At 41.6% G+C, this 17,229-nt stretch overlaps 1 protein-coding gene across 1 annotated transcript; it reads left to right on the top strand.

Moving 5' to 3' along the window:
• The first annotated feature begins 9,064 nt into the window (after positions 1–9,064).
• On the top strand, positions 9,065–14,718 carry CUNH11orf58 (chromosome unknown C11orf58 homolog). The gene is made up of 5 exons (XM_071427896.1): positions 9,065–9,221; positions 9,407–9,487; positions 10,702–10,762; positions 12,308–12,417; positions 13,194–14,718. The coding sequence occupies exons 1-5, from the start codon at positions 9,162–9,164 to the stop codon at positions 13,401–13,403; spliced, it is 522 nt and encodes a 173-aa protein (XP_071283997.1). The 5' UTR covers positions 9,065–9,161; the 3' UTR covers positions 13,404–14,718.
• Positions 14,719–17,229: the final 2,511 nt, after the last annotated feature.

Below are 17,229 nucleotides of genomic sequence, written 5' to 3'. Positions count from 1 at the left end.
AAAAAGTAAAAACACTGAAATAAACCATTCAGAATTACCTTCAGGAAAAGAAAGGAACATCCCAGAGTTAATTTTAATACATTATATCATTAGGGGAAACACAGAAAAAAGCCAATTTCTTGATGAAGCACAAAAGTGTGATGGGATTCCAGAATTTACTTCTAAGTTAAAATAAAATAAAGTACAAGAAAGAAATGGTAGAAGTTTAAGCTGTGACATTCACATTTTGGGTTGATTGCCAAACCACACGTTCTATTGCTCTCAGACCAGGATAAACCAACCATTAACTAATCAAAAGAATCATTATCCATGAAAGCTTTGATGGCATTTTAACAGTTCTTAATCTATTAATAAGAAAGAATAATTTGCAAAATAGATCCCCTCTTCTGTTTACATTCACAGGGCCATTCTTAGCAAAAATTATATGTGGGCTCCCATGGTGTAGAAACCCTATGAAAGCCATGAAAATTCACTAAGCTTCCTTACGTCCCGTGCCAAGATATTCAGCAGGAACTTTGGTCGTTGCCAAGAAACACGTGTGCCTCAGATACAGAAGCTCTGCGTGTACCGGTATTTCAACATTCCTGGAGAGAAATGTGACCCCTTGATGCATACACTGGTTTGCTGGCATGCTCACATTCCTCCCCATCTGTCAGAGTGGCATGCTGCCTTCTCACAAGGTGGGATGCCAGTTCAGGAGCACAGGTGCCAACCAAATATAGGTTCGGACTAATACTCTGCAAAATGTGGCAAATGACATTTCACCTGCAAGAGGGCCGTCCTACCTGTGGCCCATGCCAAATTAGGATTGCATGCTTCATTAGCAAAGGGGGTCATCAGCTGAAAATCACAGGCAGAACCAGAAATGCTGGCTTTCTGGATAACATCTCCTAGCTGAGAGCCTGCAGCACCGAGGTTTAATTTACAATACACCAAATTTTCCTAACATTGCAGCCATACAGCCCTTTGGAGCAAGACGCAGCAGACCATGGACAGAGATCTGTTGAATTCATCCTCCCAGACTCATTTCTGACAAATTTCAAGATTCTTAAAAAAGGCACATGAATTAACAGTGGGGGGGGAAAGCATAAATAAAGATTAGTGTTTCCTCTAAGAGGGTTTCTAGAACCACAAAGAAAACCATCTTCATTATGATGGTCAAAAAAAACCAAACTAAAACAAACTATTTTCAACCAAATTGCTCCTATAATTCTAAAATTCTTAACATCTATAAAATATTTTTATAAAGATGGACATACAATATAAAAAACTCATTAGTTTCTAGTTTGGGAATTTATGTACACGTGAAAGTCATGAACAGCCATTACACAAAAATCATTCAACGTGCAATGACAAGGATAACATTAAATGGTATTTCAATATCCTCAGAATGAAGTACAGTTTGAACACTTTCATTAATAAAAATATTCCCCACTATGTTAGTCTAATAAGAAAAATTAAATATTCTGTTGATCAATAAACAGAATAGCCACAAAGTAGTGTTAGTTTTGCCTCCAAATTAGCACAGCCTACTTCATTTATAAACGTGCAAAAGAAAAATGAAGCATTGCTAGTCTGAAAAAATTACCAGCTTTCAGGAAACAATTCGTTATCCTTTCTTTAGTAATTTACTATGATTTCTGTAATTTTTATTCCAGGATGTACCTGATATATCATCAACTTTAGGGGATTTTGTTAAACTGGCTATCCAAAAATGAGTCATATTATGCATAATTCTGCATTATTTAGGCTATTCAGAAGGCACACCACTGCTATTCCCAAATGGCAAACTCAGAGGTATTAATTCTTACAAGTACAAAATTTTAACTCCATACATTGAATTCTGCAATTACAATTCAATACACTAAGATGCAAAGTCCTGCCTCTGAAATGGAATAACCCCATGCAACAGTACAGGCTGGGGGCCAACTGGCTAGAAAGCCTATTTGCAGGGGAAAAAAACCTGGAGGTCCCTGTGGACAAACTGAGCATGAGCCAGCAGCGTGCCCTGGCAGCAAAGGCAGCCAGCAGCATCCCAGGCTGTTTTAAGAGAAGCACTGCCGGCAGGTTGAGGGACCTGGTAATTTCCCTCTTCCTGGCATTTGAGAGACTGCATCAGGAGCAATGGTCCAGCTCTGGTCTTCCCAGGACAAGACAGATACTGAAACAGTGAAGCAAGACAACTGGGAGGCTGCACTGTGATATACAAGATAGAAAAGAAGCTGAGAGAGCTGGGCTTGCACAGCCTGGGGAAGAGCAGCTGAAGGTGAGAGCCTATTGCTGCCTGCAGCAGTCTAACAAGAGGGTGTAGGGAAGAGGGGACAAGGCTCCTTGCAGAGATGCACAGGGACATGACAAGAGGCAATGGCCACAAGCTGAACTATTCCAATTCAATATAAGGAAAAGAAATATTACCTTCAGGGTGGTCAAACACTGGGCTAGGTTGCCAAGAAACACTGTGGCATCAGCATCCTTGGACACAGTCCAGCTTGACTGGAGATGGCCCTGTGTAACCTGCTCTAATTGGACCTGCACCGAGCAAGAGGTAGGACTGGATGGCCCCCAGGTGGTGCTTTCCCTCTACATATTTCTGTGAAATATGTGCTAGGATTTTGTATGATACACATCCCAGTTTTAACAATGTACAGGAACACTGAATTCAGACTATCACACTCCAGGCAATCACTAAGCTATTCAGGGCCAGCAGCCAGCCTTACATTTGCTTTTCTTGTCTTTTCCTTCAAACAAAGTCTTCAGTCTTTTGTACAGAACTTATTTCTAGTAAATGAACAGCATTAGACGTGGCATTTATACTACGCCTTCCCACTTTGGATCCCTAATGCTTTAGAAATGATGCATTACTTAACATAGAAACAGGCTCCTGCTATGCCCCCCAGCAAAACAGGGAAGGTGGCATAAAGTCAGTGGAACTGCATATTTTTCTTCCTGTCACACTGTGCCTGTACGTCACTACCACTATCCTAATGTAAAGGATTTTGTCCTGCCCACAATTCCATGGCAGTCTTGGGCCTGTCATAAATACCACCATATTAAGTGGACATACTCTTTCATGCCTAGGTTAATTGATTTAAAACTTCTTATTTCAGATTAATAAAAATATCCTGATGCTTGGGCTGCAAATTTTCATGCTCAAAGTCAAAATGTACATAAATTGCTACAGTATTGCACCTGCAACTTACTGTCATTTATTATTAAGAGTATGAATATCAAAATGGTAAAGTCTACTTTAGTACAGGCAGAGTGCACAGTAGTTCTTGGCAATGCTGCCATATAGTTTATAGTTTATTAATAGAGTGTAGATCTTGAAAAGATCACTACATTAATTTTAAAGGCTTGATGTAAGAAATAAGATGTTGGTATTAAACAGGTAAAAGAGAGTAATGAATTTCTCTTTTATTTTTGTGCTTCTTGCAGTCACTCAAAGCCAATAGGCTGTGACTGAAACACAATTAATAACCCATGAGCCCAGTAGAGGGATAAAGCAAATATGTATTTGTATGTCCTTTGTAGAATAGAGATCTTCCACTAGCTAAGAGGAGCAAAAATCAGCATTGACAAGGAGACACTCTGCCTGTGTTTTAAGGAACACAAGTCACAGAACACATCCAATCCTAAATAACAGGGGTAATGAGTGATACACATTGTAAACAGATACTATCAGGACACAAATTAATGAAACTGTTTCTGCAGCAGGAAAAATCTTTCTGATGCAGTGGCAGGGGACAGTATTGTAATATAGTTCTACCAGGGAGGTGCAGATATTGACAGGAAAAATCATCTTCTGCAGTCTTCAAAGGTTATTTGGACACTGGGTACATATGAAAAGTCTGTGTGCTCTACTGATGATGAAAGTTGAGGAGAAACATTTCTTTTCAAAAAGGACCCTGACTTGGGAGCTGTGCAGATACATCAGAGCTTTAGCACACCTGTTTTTTTCACACCTTTAAAATATTTCTCTAAGGATCAAGTGAAACCAGCAGGATAAAGATACCTGGTGCTATTTCTCACTCCTTTCCACTGACCATTTCCACAAATGTTACTGAAGTCCCTAGGGAGAAGAAACTCTACAATCATACAGGGTTAGAAAGGAGAACAGAGTCACTGTTTTTCTATACCACTTACATTTCCTACTAATTTCTCTTTGTTCATCCAATAAAAGATTCAAAGCTGTTAGGAAGAGAAACAGTTATATGAAGAGACAAACTCTGTTTACAGACTGTTTTAAGCAGACTTCAAAGACTTTGGCTTACACAGCAGTGTGAGACTCAAAAAAGGACAATGTTAATTTTGTTCAACCTTTCCAGCAGAGTGTTACTCACCTAGAGTATGTTAAGCAGTGGTTTGTTCACACCATCTTCAAATTACTCCCAAGAAAAAATCATTAAGACAAAAAGATAAAAATGTTAAGATTCTCTTTTCCTTAAAGTATTCTGATTTACTACAGATGGATGAAACAGTATACCAAAGGAAACAGAAGATGCATCTAAGGAAGGATCTACAGAGTTTCCACTCTAAACAAACACAATTTTTATATTACTGAAGAATTTCTCCTCATTCAGGCTCACAGTAGAATAATTGAACTTGGCAGATACTTTCTGTGAAATGTCCTGTCTTTACTGAGGCTTTTACATGCTAGCAAGCACAAAAGAAAAAGAAGGAAAGAAGTGAGATATATAAACCTGTATCTTCATTGCAATAAAAATGATTTTTACTCAGCTACAGTATTTTAGCACTGTACCCTGTACAGTGGTAAGTGAAGAGGCCTGGTGAGTTTAGTACAATGTAAAATCTTAAGAAAGCAAACCACTCTATTTCCTTATTTTGGGGTAGCTGGTTCATATCAACTCCAAGTAGGAGATACATTGTTGGCCTTGCCTGGCTACACTGATACAAAAACTACCTGGGAACTGTCTGCACTAGGACTACCAAAACAAAGCTTCTTAACATATCTTTTATGGTGTTAAAAAATGGGAATTAAAAAAAAATCTTTGTGGAAGCCTAATACATGCAAGGTTACTAGAAGCCTGCACAGACCTAGGTTCAAGGACATAATCTCTCCAATCTTTGTTTTCTTCCTTTGTTGAACAGGGGCAACAATGCTTTTTTTCTGTGGTATTGAATAATGGCCTTTTCTGCTAGTCCAGAAATAAGAGTGAAGATAGTCTTTGTATTGATGTGCTGTCTTGTTTATGATAGAAACTACTTTGGTTTTAGATGGGAAGTGTTCTAAAGAAGCTTTTACAACAGACTCAGAAATATAAAAGCCATTTCGGGATGAGGACCTCTCTATCCTTTATTTTGTTAGTTCTTGAAAGAGCTTTTTAAATGTTAGCAGCTACGACTGCCCTCGCTCAACTGATGCTCCCTTGTCAGCAATCCTTCTGTTGACATCTCTTTGTTTGCTCTCCGCTCGTCTCTCCTTCTTCCCAACCCCTTAAAAGAAAACAAGAGGTTGGAATTGAACTTTTGGCAGACATAGAGCCACTAAAATGCATTGAATAAGTGTGCTGGGCAAGTCAGATTTCAGTAAAAGAGTTTCTTTCCTCACTTCCAGTGATATACACTTTCTTTCCTACACTTTCAGAATATTTTCCCCTCTTCCCCATGTTACCCTCTATATATTGCAGTAAGCAAAGCTGCTCAGAAAACAGGAAGCATTTTCAGCCTAAATAGGTTGGAAGAGATGAAAAGGTAGGGTAATGTCATGTTTCTATTTGATGTAAAATAAAGCTTTTTGTCTAAAAAGAATGTAATTTAAACTGTGCACTTAAAGTAGGTGTATGTGTACATATTTGGGTTTTTTCCAAGCTAAAAAAAAGGCATTCATTTCCTTGTTAAGCTTTCTCTCAGACAGGTACTGGCAGCATTCCCTGCCTCATGGTGATAGCTACTTTGAGTATCAGAAGTTCATTAGTAACAATTAAACATTCTACAGTACTTGAGAGGAGGTTGATCCTGTTTTATAAGCCAATGTCAGTGAGCATATTATAAATTACAGTAGTCCAATTACTCTACAGCTAATATTTAGCACTTCTACTTTGCTTTGAACACACACTCTGCAACTGATAATTAATTCTTAATGCTGGCATGCAGATATATTATCCTAATTTCACAGATAAAACAGAAAAGCGAGATAATTTGCCAAAAGCCACTTAGTCTTGAGTGGAGTCAGGACTAACCAGGGAAAGATTCAACCCTGTATCCATGGCTTCCAAGCCAGGGCTGACCACTATCTTGGTCACTATGTGACAGTTGTATAATTGCAGCTCAGTCAATCTCTGCATGGCAAAGACATCCTTACCACATTATAGTATAAGAAATTATTTTGGCTGTCAGATCTGGTTCTACTTTAATCTACCCTACCTCTACAGAAAAAGCTAAAACCCAATTAAATAAAAAATAATGAAGAATTTACATCAGTATCTTCACTCATGAAACTGCTTCCACAAGATCCAGTTAGGTGTAACTTTCCTACCCCCATCCCTTTCCATGAAAGGAAATGAGATCTCATTATTTCAGTGAGTATCATTTCAGCAGGTTTCAGTTCATTTCACTGCACTTCACCTCGTGCCATTCCATCTCATTGTTTTCACTTAATTCCAGAACTTCATCTTTTTTCCTTGACAAGGTTTTGTCTGCCTGAAAGTTTTTATAATGCTTTTTGAACTGCTGAGCTTCAAAACTTGGGAGCTCCTCATTCAAGCGATTCTTCTGGCATGTCCTGTAACAGAGCTGGTGTGTACCTACCCTGCACCCACATGGATGGTTCCCATCCACACATTGCAGCTCACCACAGCAGCAGCAACATATTGAAAAGTCTAAGGGGATAATTGTACATGACAGCAAATAATTCTGTTACCTTACTTGTCATTTCAGCTCATCTCACTCTTACCTCATTGCCTCTGTTAATGACCAACAAGAAATCCCATTGTTCCTGTCTCTTGTTCCTCCCTCTACACAGGCAGCCATTTGCTTGAGGTTCTGTTTCTGCATCACAGCCAGTTTGTGCTTCACAACAAAACCTCACCTCTGTGAATTGAATGTTAACCTCAGGACAGTGTCTTCAAAGAGACTATGGCAAAACCGTGGAAAACTCTCACAAATATTGCCCAGAATCCTTACCTATTGTTTTGTTTGTATTCCAGAACAGCCTCATAGATTGGAGAGGACATGTTTCTCCTTAGAAACTCAGTGTCCCTTCTTCTGAGAATAATGACATTTCTCTGTTGCTCAAAAGAATGCAGCAAATATAACACTGAGTCCCAGCATGACAGGATTTTCAGAACTCCTTTCTTATCATTTATTAGTGTTACTGGAATTATATAAAGCTCATGAGTCACACATCCTCAGACATATCTGTAATATCTGCAGGAAGATAAGCAAAACCTTTACATAACCATTCTGATACTAGAATCCACATTTAGAATCAGCATTCAGATGACTCCATTTTTAAGTGACCCCACCATAGGTAGATGGCTGCCATTTAATGTTGAGGATGTCTTTATTTGGTGAAGTACCCCTTCCCTGCAAAAACAGAGCGTTTTAAAGGGAGCAATAAACTAAGGGAGAAAAAAAATTGTAAAAGCCTCTCACTAAAATATCAGCACCACATCATTATTCAAAATGTAAACAAAACCAAAATTAACAAGACATTAGTTGGACACAGAAACATTAGTTCATTTCAGTTGTTCCAAAAAAAGACTTGAACTTAACAATAAGCCACAACTAAGACACAGTTATAATAGCTGATTTGAGCAGTCTCATTTTTTACACCTTTTTTTTCAAAGACAAACTTTCTCTGTTTGTCCCACGAGGGAAATATAGCCATGAAGTTAAAATTTCACTCTTGTTTTTTTATTGAGATACAGGTCTTTAGGCGTAATAGCACAGAAACGTTAATAACAACTAAACTTTTAAAAAAATAGAAAAATACAGTTTTTATTTTCTTACTTCTTACTAAGTTAAGCAGACTAAAAAGACTGCTAGATACTACTAAAAATGGAGTTTTTAATTTACAAAGTAATATAATTTTCTGGTTTTTGTTGGGGTTTTTTTTTGCAATTTTACTCCTCTTGTTAGAAAAAATTGTAAATGCTAAAGTTTAAATTAATCCATTACTACTGTCTCTATATAATAGTCTGTACATTTAAATACATGAAATGAGGTTAAAGATGCAAATATATGATTCTCTCAGATTAATTATTGTTTCTGTTCATTTATCATTGTTAAACAAGAACCACAGAAGCTGCAGAAAGCAAATGTAACAACTGTGCCTTACTGATTGGTTTTGCACACTGAAGCAGAGCAGTAACACAAACATGAAATAAAACATCAATATCCTAGTGCTATTCTGTATAAACAGCCGTTGAAAATAATTATATTCTACATATCATATCATATTTCATACCTGATATATCATAATCATAGTTTGGGTTGGAATGGGTCTAATCTGCTCAAAAAGAGATCTAATTAAGACACTAACTTTAACTCTTCGTCAAAAAAAAAAAAAAAAAAAAATTCACTCGTTTGTTTTAAATGTCTCCAGAGATGGAGATTCCCTGGGCAGCCTGGTCCAGTGCTCTGCCAACCTCAGTGTAAGGAAATATCTGCTCGTGAAGGAGAACTTTTTGTTTATGGCCATTGCTCCGCGTCCTGCACCACTGCGAAGAGTCTGGGATCATGATAAATGTGGGGACAGTGCCTCAGTTTGTGTTTGGCACACGTGTGGGGCTGATGAACAGCAGTGGCGGCAAACAGCCAGAGGCCCTGAGGGGATGATGGAGCTGCGCACACAGCGCTCCACGCGGGGCACACAAGCAGGGACCGGCGGGCACTGAAGCGAGCCGAGCAGCGGGCAGGGTCCCCACTCTCCGCCATCCCCGCTCCCGAGCGCCGAGAGAAGCGGGAAGTGCCGGGACGTGCCGGCACCCGTGTCCCGGCAGCGCCGCCGCCCGCCCCGAGGCGGGGCCCGGCCCGGCCGTCACGGTCGCGGAGGCCTCTGGGACGCGCAGTCCGCGCCCGCCCGCGCCGCGCCGCCGCCGCCCGCCCGGAACTACCGGTCCCGGCGCGCCCCGCGCCCGCCCCCGCGGGAGCGGCTCCGGCAGGAAGGCGGCAGCGCGGCCCGGTCAGCCAGCCCGGCCATGAGCTCCGCCAGGGAGTCCCAGAGCCACCACGGCCTCAAGCGAGCGGCCTCCCCCGATGTAACCGGGCGCGGGGCGGCGGCGCGGCGGGAGGGGGTTGGCGGCGCGGGGGGCGGCGGCAGGGCCGCGGCTCGGCGGCGGAGCCCCCGGCGGGACGCGGGCAGGCCGCGGCCGCCCGGGCGGGCTGCGGCGGGGCGGAGGGGACGCTCGGGGCGGGCGGGCGCAGTGAGCGTGTGCTCCCGCAGGGCTCCAGCAGCTGGGAAGCGGCCGACCTGGGCAACGAGGAGCGGAAGCAGAAGTTCCTGCGGCTGATGGGCGCCGCGAAGGTGAGGCCGCCGCGCCGCTCGTCGCCCCCACGGGGGCGGGCACGGGGACCGGGGCTCTGCGGGGCGATCTGAGCCAAGCGACAACAACCCCGAGCTGCCGGGCTTTGGGGCTCTCCTCTAGGAGGATTTGGGTTTCACCGCTGTTGTGGCAGCAGCCGTGTTACACAAAACCGCGCTCGGAAGTTGTCGAGTCCTGCGCCGCAGCTTCATCCCCGCCCCACGCCTTAAATGCTTTCAGACCGGCTCGGGAAATTACTTGTTGACGCTTCCGAGAGCCAGGCCTTGTTACAAATTAACAAACTTACCTACTAGGTCTGTAAATTTCTCTGTCACTGGAAAAACTTTTAAAAAGAGTGGTAGTTTAAAGACTAAACCACTAAAGTAGTAAACCTAGGGAATGTTTTGAAAGAGAAAACACGCTAAAACTAAATTTCTGTCACGCTTCCTGCAAAAAGTACTGCAAAACTGGTTAAATGTAATAATGATTTTTTCATGTATAAAATGGTGGTTTAGTATTGCACTTTTACTTACTTTCAAAAAAACCCATTTTTACCTATAGTCATTTATTTTGCTTGAATACAGTAATTTTGCAAGCTAAAATAGCTAACTGTGTTAAAGAGGTGAAAGTTAGGACTTTGTAGTGGATAGGGTTAGTGCCCCATTAAAGCATCCCACTACCACTAATCTGAACGTTTGCTTGGGTACTTAATGCTGCTCGCTGTGTAATGCCAGTTCTTCCCTATTGGGATGCATTTGCTAATGAGCAACTACTGAGCCAATAAATAAATCATCACTGTGAAGGGCTTACCTGACACTGTGACTTGTCTGAAGTGGGATCATCCTAAGATGCACGGCCTGAACTGTTGCAGTGTGTCAGAGAAAGGGTAAATGAGCAGAACCTGAATACACATCTGTCTAGCATCATGTGGTATAATTTTTGTATCAGTGGCAAGAAACAGGGTGAAATAGAACCATCTCTGAGGTTTGGGAAGAGCAAGGGTGTGAAGTTGCTGGGGTTTCTTTTTCAGAAAATTCAGCAAAAGAAAGATGAAACAAGCTTACCTAGAGGCAGCAGCTGTTAGCTAGGAAAGCTTCCAGTCCTGCAGTTGGGTGGCAGGGTTTGACAGCAAACCTTTTCCATTCAAGATGTCCAGGATGTTGGCAGAGCTGTCAGTGCACCCTAAAGCTCCAAAACAAACTGCCTTTTCTTTTAGAAAGAACATACTGGCCGCCTTGTTATCGGAGACCACAGATCAACCTCTCACTTCAGGACAGGTCAGTTTATCCAACAGCTGATACAAAGTTGGAAATCTAACCCTTATTTAGGAACATTCCAGTGCTCTGAGCTTGGTAGATATGGCAGGGAAGGATTTCAGGATTCGTGGCTGAGCTGCAGATGGGTCAGGCTGTGGATTGTAGAAGTTCCTTATTTCTGTCAGATTACTGACAAATGGTTTCTGTGACTGCACTCACTTGCCTTTTAAAGTCCACTGTGTGCCAGGATATCCAAACTATGTACATAGAAAAGAGCAGGGGTTGATTTGTCCCTGACCTGGTTACCTATTGAATAGAAAGATCTCTGCCCTAAAGCAATGAGGGAAAAGCTGTAAAGCAAAGACGTAAAAGCTGCAAGGTCATCTGCAAGATCAAGGCAATCAGCAATAATTGGGTGTCTTGTAGGACCATGGTAACTCCTTATCATGCTTTCTCAGGAAGTCAAAGTACATGGCACCAAGCTGGGTTGGACTGCACTGCCTGAGAGAAGCCTTGGTAAAGCCTTGTGGAATAGCAGCTGTCAGCACTCCAGAAAACTTTCCCTCATATTACAGAAAACATTCCCTGATGCTCTCCACTGATGATTTTTCACATGATGAAAAATTACCTATGGGCCAAAATAAGCCTGAGGGTTTGTTCCAGGGGTTAGCTTACAGAGACTGAGAATCACTCCTTCATACCTGAATTTCTAGAAAGGAAGTGATGCTTCTCCTTGAAGTCATACAGAATCAGTACTCGTTTGTTAATAGCAAGAAGTTAAAATGCTGGTGGTTTTAACACTTCTTTGTTCAACATACAGTTCTTGTCCTTTTACAATAACATACAGCTCTAATTTCCAAATCAGGAAGTGTGGATTTGCAATACAACCTTTCAGCTTCACAGAAATACAAATTAAAAGCTAGTGCTGTAGGCCTCCTGGGGAGAATTAGAGATTCCTACCTTTTCCAAGTACATAGGATCCTTAACTATTTTAGACCACTTACTCAAGTAAATAAAGGGGTTATGGAAGTAGCTCATGAAAATTAAGTTTTTCTGCTAATTGCCAAGGATGGAAAAATACAGAGCTGTAGTAACTGCTCCTTGTAATTTGGAATGCATGAAACAATTTCAGATACATAAACAAGAGTGGTGCTATTGTCCCAAGGCATGATGCTATATCTGAGGGATGATTTCATCACAGTAATCCCATGTTATGTAGTGAAGGTCACAAAGTTTCTCCTTGCTGGGGCATGTTGCAGTATTGGCTGGAAGCACAGAGAACTCACACTGATTACATTTACCTTGTTCTGTAGAACATAACACTGCATAGTGCAACTGTGGAATGTTTCAGGTCTCAGGAACTTCCCAGCCCTCTTTGTATCCAAGCCATCCTGCTTGCACCCTTGGTACTGTTGCTTTTAAGTCTGATGGTTTGTATGCAGGAATACTGCATCCTAATTTAGAATGGTTGCATTTAAACTTCTTGCCTTTGAAAATGTGACTTCCTGTAATTTGGTGTCTTTGTTAATTTGAATAACCATAACCAAAGTACCCTGGACAATGCAGGGGAAGAAGACAAGAAAATGAACGAGGAGTTGGAGACTCAGTACCAGCAGAGCATGGACAGCACCATGTCGGGGCGGAACCGGCGCCACTGTGGGCTCGGCTTCAGTGAGGTACTCAGTTCATTTCCCAATGGTTTGGCTTTCACCTCACTGAGACAAGGTGCTTCTGGGTTTAAAAATCCATGCAGACCTCCATGGTTTGGGTTAAAGGACAGACTTATTGCAGCCACTTGGCTGCTGTTTGTGTACACTGTGGTGTACTCATTTCGGTGCTCATAAATGACAGATGCTTCTCATTGTTTCTCATTGTTCTGAGAAGTGAAGACCTCTGCTCCAGAGCAGTCTGATTAGGGCACAGAGTGACAGATTTAATATATTAAATCAGGGTGTTGCTGAGGAATACATAAGCAGGCAGGATAACCATCTGCATTGTTGTTAGCAGTATCATTGGATTACTTCAGCATTCCTCATGCTGCAGTTTGCTAAGTGTCCTTTCAGAGATCGGTCACAAATGTGAATTCTTGATGGCCTAGCCTTTAGTTCCATTGTGTCACTCTGTGACAAATATTCCAGTGTCAATACTGGAATTACTGAACTGATGTGATCTGGAACTTCAGACTCACTGAATGGTGTCTTTAGGATTTCTGCTGTAACTAAATAAACCAGTGGCTGATGAATTCATGTCACAGCTGGTATGATGAACCACTTCAGGGAGTTGCTTTCTGTCTAATAGTTTGTGTCTTATGGGCCTCTTTAGCAACATGACCCATTTTAGTACCAAAATGAAAGAGGCCATTAAGTGAAACAATCTCACTGGGAAATTTTAAAGGCTGCAGTGGAGTTGCCAGGAAATAATATTTTATCTCTCTCATAATCTGAATTTACAGTTTCAGGAAGATGAACAAGAAGAGGAGGCAGCTGGACACTCCTCTGATGAGAGTTCAGATGATTCTGAAAGTGGCTCTGATTCAGAGCAAGAGGAGTCTGCAGAGGAGCTACAAGCTACTGAAAAACATGAGGAAGCTGAGGTTCCAGAAAACAAAAAAGAATCAAAAAGCAACTATAAAATGATGTTTGTGAAAGCCAGTGGTTCATAACTGCAGATGTAACAGCTTTGTATTTAAAGTACAGTAAGCCTTATTGTTACAGTGCAAAGTGGAGGACTGCTACAGCACAGATCTTTGTATTTTGATTTTAAAAAGACCCTGTTAGATGACAAAAAGTAGTATTTGCTTTCTGTTGCCATGGATAACATTTTTATGGGCACAGTGATATTACTGATTTTTGTAAAGTGTATAAAATCCTGGATGGAGAAATAAATTTGTTTTGTTCCTGCCCAATCTTTACAATGTTATCTGAACTATCCCTTCCCTTATTCCATGCCAGATAAGGAAGCTTCATGTTAGTGGTTTATTCAGTTAGTGCCCCAGTCTTGAATTTTTGACTATTAAGATTACATGTGAATTACGTGATGTTGCATTAGTTGTAAAATACCAATATCAGCATTATTCTGTGATGTACTAGAGCTTTAAACAATGATTTTGTCTATAGATGCTAGTGTTGGCAGGGCTGAGGAGAAATTGCTCACTTTTGTGACAGCATTGATCACTGTACCCATCTGAAGTCCTACAGCAGTTGCATAGAGAATATGTTTTAGAAAAGAGTAATACAGCAGAAGGCTCTAATTGCTTCTTTGGCTTTCTAACGAGGGGGAGGAGCTGTAGTTGTTTCTACCTTTCAATAGAAAAGAGTGATTTTTTGAATTACTGGTTCCTGGCTAGAGCACTGAACTGTTATTAAAAATAACACCTCCCAGAGAAACCAGTTTACTTTGAAAGAGAAAGTATACTTTGATAATGAAAGGATATACAAATCATTTTAGCTTTTTTAAAATATAGAATAAAGAGTTAAGTATGCGAGCCCTTCTTCCTTTTCTCCCTGCACCTGCATCACTTGGAGGTCTGAGTCAATTAGCACAAGGCTGTAGCTGTCAAGCCAAGCTGATATGCCTAGAAAGCCAGGAGTTCAGCAACTCCTCCCAGCAAGAATTAAACACATCCATTCCTCTGCAAAGTCCATGTAATGAATAAAATATCAGAGCTTTTTAGACTTTTTTTCCTCTTAGTATGTCAGCCAGATCACCTGCCTCTCCTGGCTGGGAGAACAGGACATCTGCCCTGTACCTCTGGTACCTCCACAGCAGTGTTCCAATGGACACTCAGGGTGCTCCTGGACACTCCCTTTCTGTGTACAATTCCTGATGTGCAGACAACATTTCCAAGCCAGTCAGCTAAAGGAAAGCAGCAGTTTGTACTATCATTGCCTAGTTGAATGTAAACATTGCAGCATCAGCTATTGGGGGAGGACTTGGAATAAGTATGGAAAAAATAAAAGTAATATTGTAAATAGAAACCGAGTGTAGATTTTGATTACTGTGTTTTACTACATCTGCATTTTATACAAGCTTTTTCACTCATTCCATTTCAAGAACCATAGTCCAGCAGCCACTAAAGGTCAATTATTTGTACTTGATTTGCATATTTTTTTTTGTTTTCCCAATACTAATACGATACTTCTAATACAAGCAAGCTTCTAATACATAGGGGAAAAATGAAGTAGCTTGTGCATTGTGAAGAGAGAAAACCTCACCATGACTTAAGACAGCTGCTCTATCTCTAGGAAAGAGAGTGAGATGCCTCCTTAAGAGATCAGCTGATCACTTTCCTAATAGACCCATTCCAAGTTTTCCTGGTTAGACACTCAAGCTGAACTCAAACCAGCATTTCACTGTTGCAATCCTTGAGCTGTGGCTGCCACTCACCTCTCTGCCTTCTCTGTCCCAACAGTGCTGCTCTCTGAGCTCTCCCACCAGCATGCAGCCATGCAGAGATTCACACTGGGATCTGGAAAGACCCAGGAAAAGCAGATCCAGCTGGCCAGCCCTGCACAGCTCTCTACTGACAGACAAAATGAGGAGTTCTTCCACTCAGCCTCTTGCCTCCCTGATTAGGCCATCAGTTTCAGTTATAAATAAATAGAACACACAAAGATAAAAAAATAAACTGAAATTAAACTGTTCTAGATACAGCTCTGACCGGGGAAAAAAAGAAAAAAAATCAGCAGAACTTCCACCCCCCAAAAGTAGAACACCAAATATGAACATCTGATGAGATTTGGGGTAACATCTGTGATGTTGACCTAAGACTCACCTGCTCAAAATAGGAAGAGTTATTTTACACGGTCTTGTCTGTTTCTGCCTAACATTTATAAACATTCTAAGAACTTGCAGACTGATCGATGAAGCAGCATAAGCTTCTCCCTATGTACCATGAAAGGCTGATTAAGCTCAGTTCGTGCTGTGAACATTTCAATTCAGGAGTCAGTTTTAGCAAATACTTGTTACAACAGTATCAGCAGTAATGGCATAGGTAGGAGCAGGATGGTTTCAGCTCAATGGAGACAGGGAACACAGGAAAAGTCAAAGCCTGTGTCTTCATTGACTCCAGCCAGCCCTTTGCTTTTTCAAGTTGGTATGGAAGGAGCTGCCAGAGATGACAGCAGAACACATCATAAGCAGACACTAACAAGAAGGGCAAGGGCATTTGTCTATTAAAACAGGACTTGTCCACTGAAACTCCTCAACTCAAAGACCAGTTAATTTCCATCTCAATAGAAAGGCAGAAGTCTGCCTGTTCTACACCTCAGGGAAGGACTGAAGTTAGGCCACAGAGATCTGTCACAGAACAACCATCACATCTGCTAAGTTTTCATCTGTTTCTAAACAACACTGAAAATTTGCTCACACAAAGAGCAATACAGGTGCATTCTCAGCACTTGGCTTTGGAAGACTGAAAGCACCTGAACGAGGTCAAATGCTCTGGTGTGCCTGTTCCCCTTCCATATGCCCTGGAACCAGGAACCCCACAGGTCTGGCAGTCACCACAGAGGGTGCTTCTAAGCCAGGTAAAAAGGGATTCTCAGCATCCTACAGGAATTCTCCGAGGCCAAGGAAACCAGATCTGTAAGTTGCCCTGTAGTTTCTTGCAACTGCTTTGCAGTTTACTCTCCCTTTCTTCCTGAAGAGGAGGCTGACAACTTGATTCCTGAAAGCACAATTTATAGGCCAGCTTCAAAGCTATAGGTCCCTCTAAGGCTCTGGTTGGGGAATTCACATCAAAGACGATGTGCACATGTTGTTCTGATGCCAGAGAGGATGGTTGGTAGAAATCTCCGTGGATTTGCTACAGTCCCCAGTACAGGGATTAAATTATGCACTGAGGCTGCCTCTGTAAACTGCAGGAGACAAAGAGAATAAGTGGCAGTGCAATATCTCATAATCAAAGCCTGGCACAGCTCTTTGCATCAGTCTCTTGGAAGCTGTCAGGGGATTAAGAGAAGGGACCATGTGTCAAGGCACCCTCAACTGAAGGGACAGAGCAAAAGTTGGTTTTGTTTGCTTTTAAGCCCATCACCTCTGCACTTTTCCTGAGAAAAATATCTTCGTGCAAGAGGTGTACAGCACTGTGATGGGAGGTGAGTTTCCTTAGTTTTTGCACAGCGTTAAAGAAACACAATACTTGGTGATTTAACCCATTTGAATTAGTTTTGATGTGCAGGTGCAGAAGGAGCTCACACTTAACAGTTTGTGCTATTATCCATCCAAACCCAGTACCATTTATGGTGCCCATATGAGGATCCAGTGAAGAAAAATTAAAAGGCAAGACTGAAAAGAACTTTAGATGCTGTCTAAGAAAAAAGCACAGCAACTGGCAATAGGAAAGACAATTGTGATGCTACCAAAACACTACCCTGATGTCATCATTGATTTTCCTTCATCCACTATTACCATCAACATCCCACTCCCTTCTTTAATTCTTTCACAAGGTATTTTTTGTACTGGGACAAAAAACATTCTCATTTCCC

This window comes from Agelaius tricolor, unplaced genomic scaffold, assembly GCF_023055355.1.
Source record: "Agelaius tricolor isolate 1412-34295 unplaced genomic scaffold, bAgeTri1.0.p SCAF_5, whole genome shotgun sequence".
Lineage (NCBI taxonomy): Eukaryota > Metazoa > Chordata > Aves > Passeriformes > Icteridae > Agelaius > Agelaius tricolor.
Note: the sequence above shows the minus strand (reverse complement) of the source record. Positions and strands in the feature narration are given on the sequence as shown.

Excerpts from the sequence above, each read along its gene's own strand:
- CUNH11orf58 (XM_071427896.1), top strand. The coding sequence starts at position 9,162 with ATGAGCTCCGCCAGGGAGTCCCAGAGCCACCACGGCCTCAAGCGAGCG. Across the intron at positions 9,222-9,406 it reads AGCGAGCGGCCTCCCCCGAT|GGCTCCAGCAGCTGGGAAGC; the intron begins GTAACCGGGCGC and ends GTGCTCCCGCAG. Across the intron at positions 12,418-13,193 it reads GTGGGCTCGGCTTCAGTGAG|TTTCAGGAAGATGAACAAGA; the intron begins GTACTCAGTTCA and ends CTGAATTTACAG.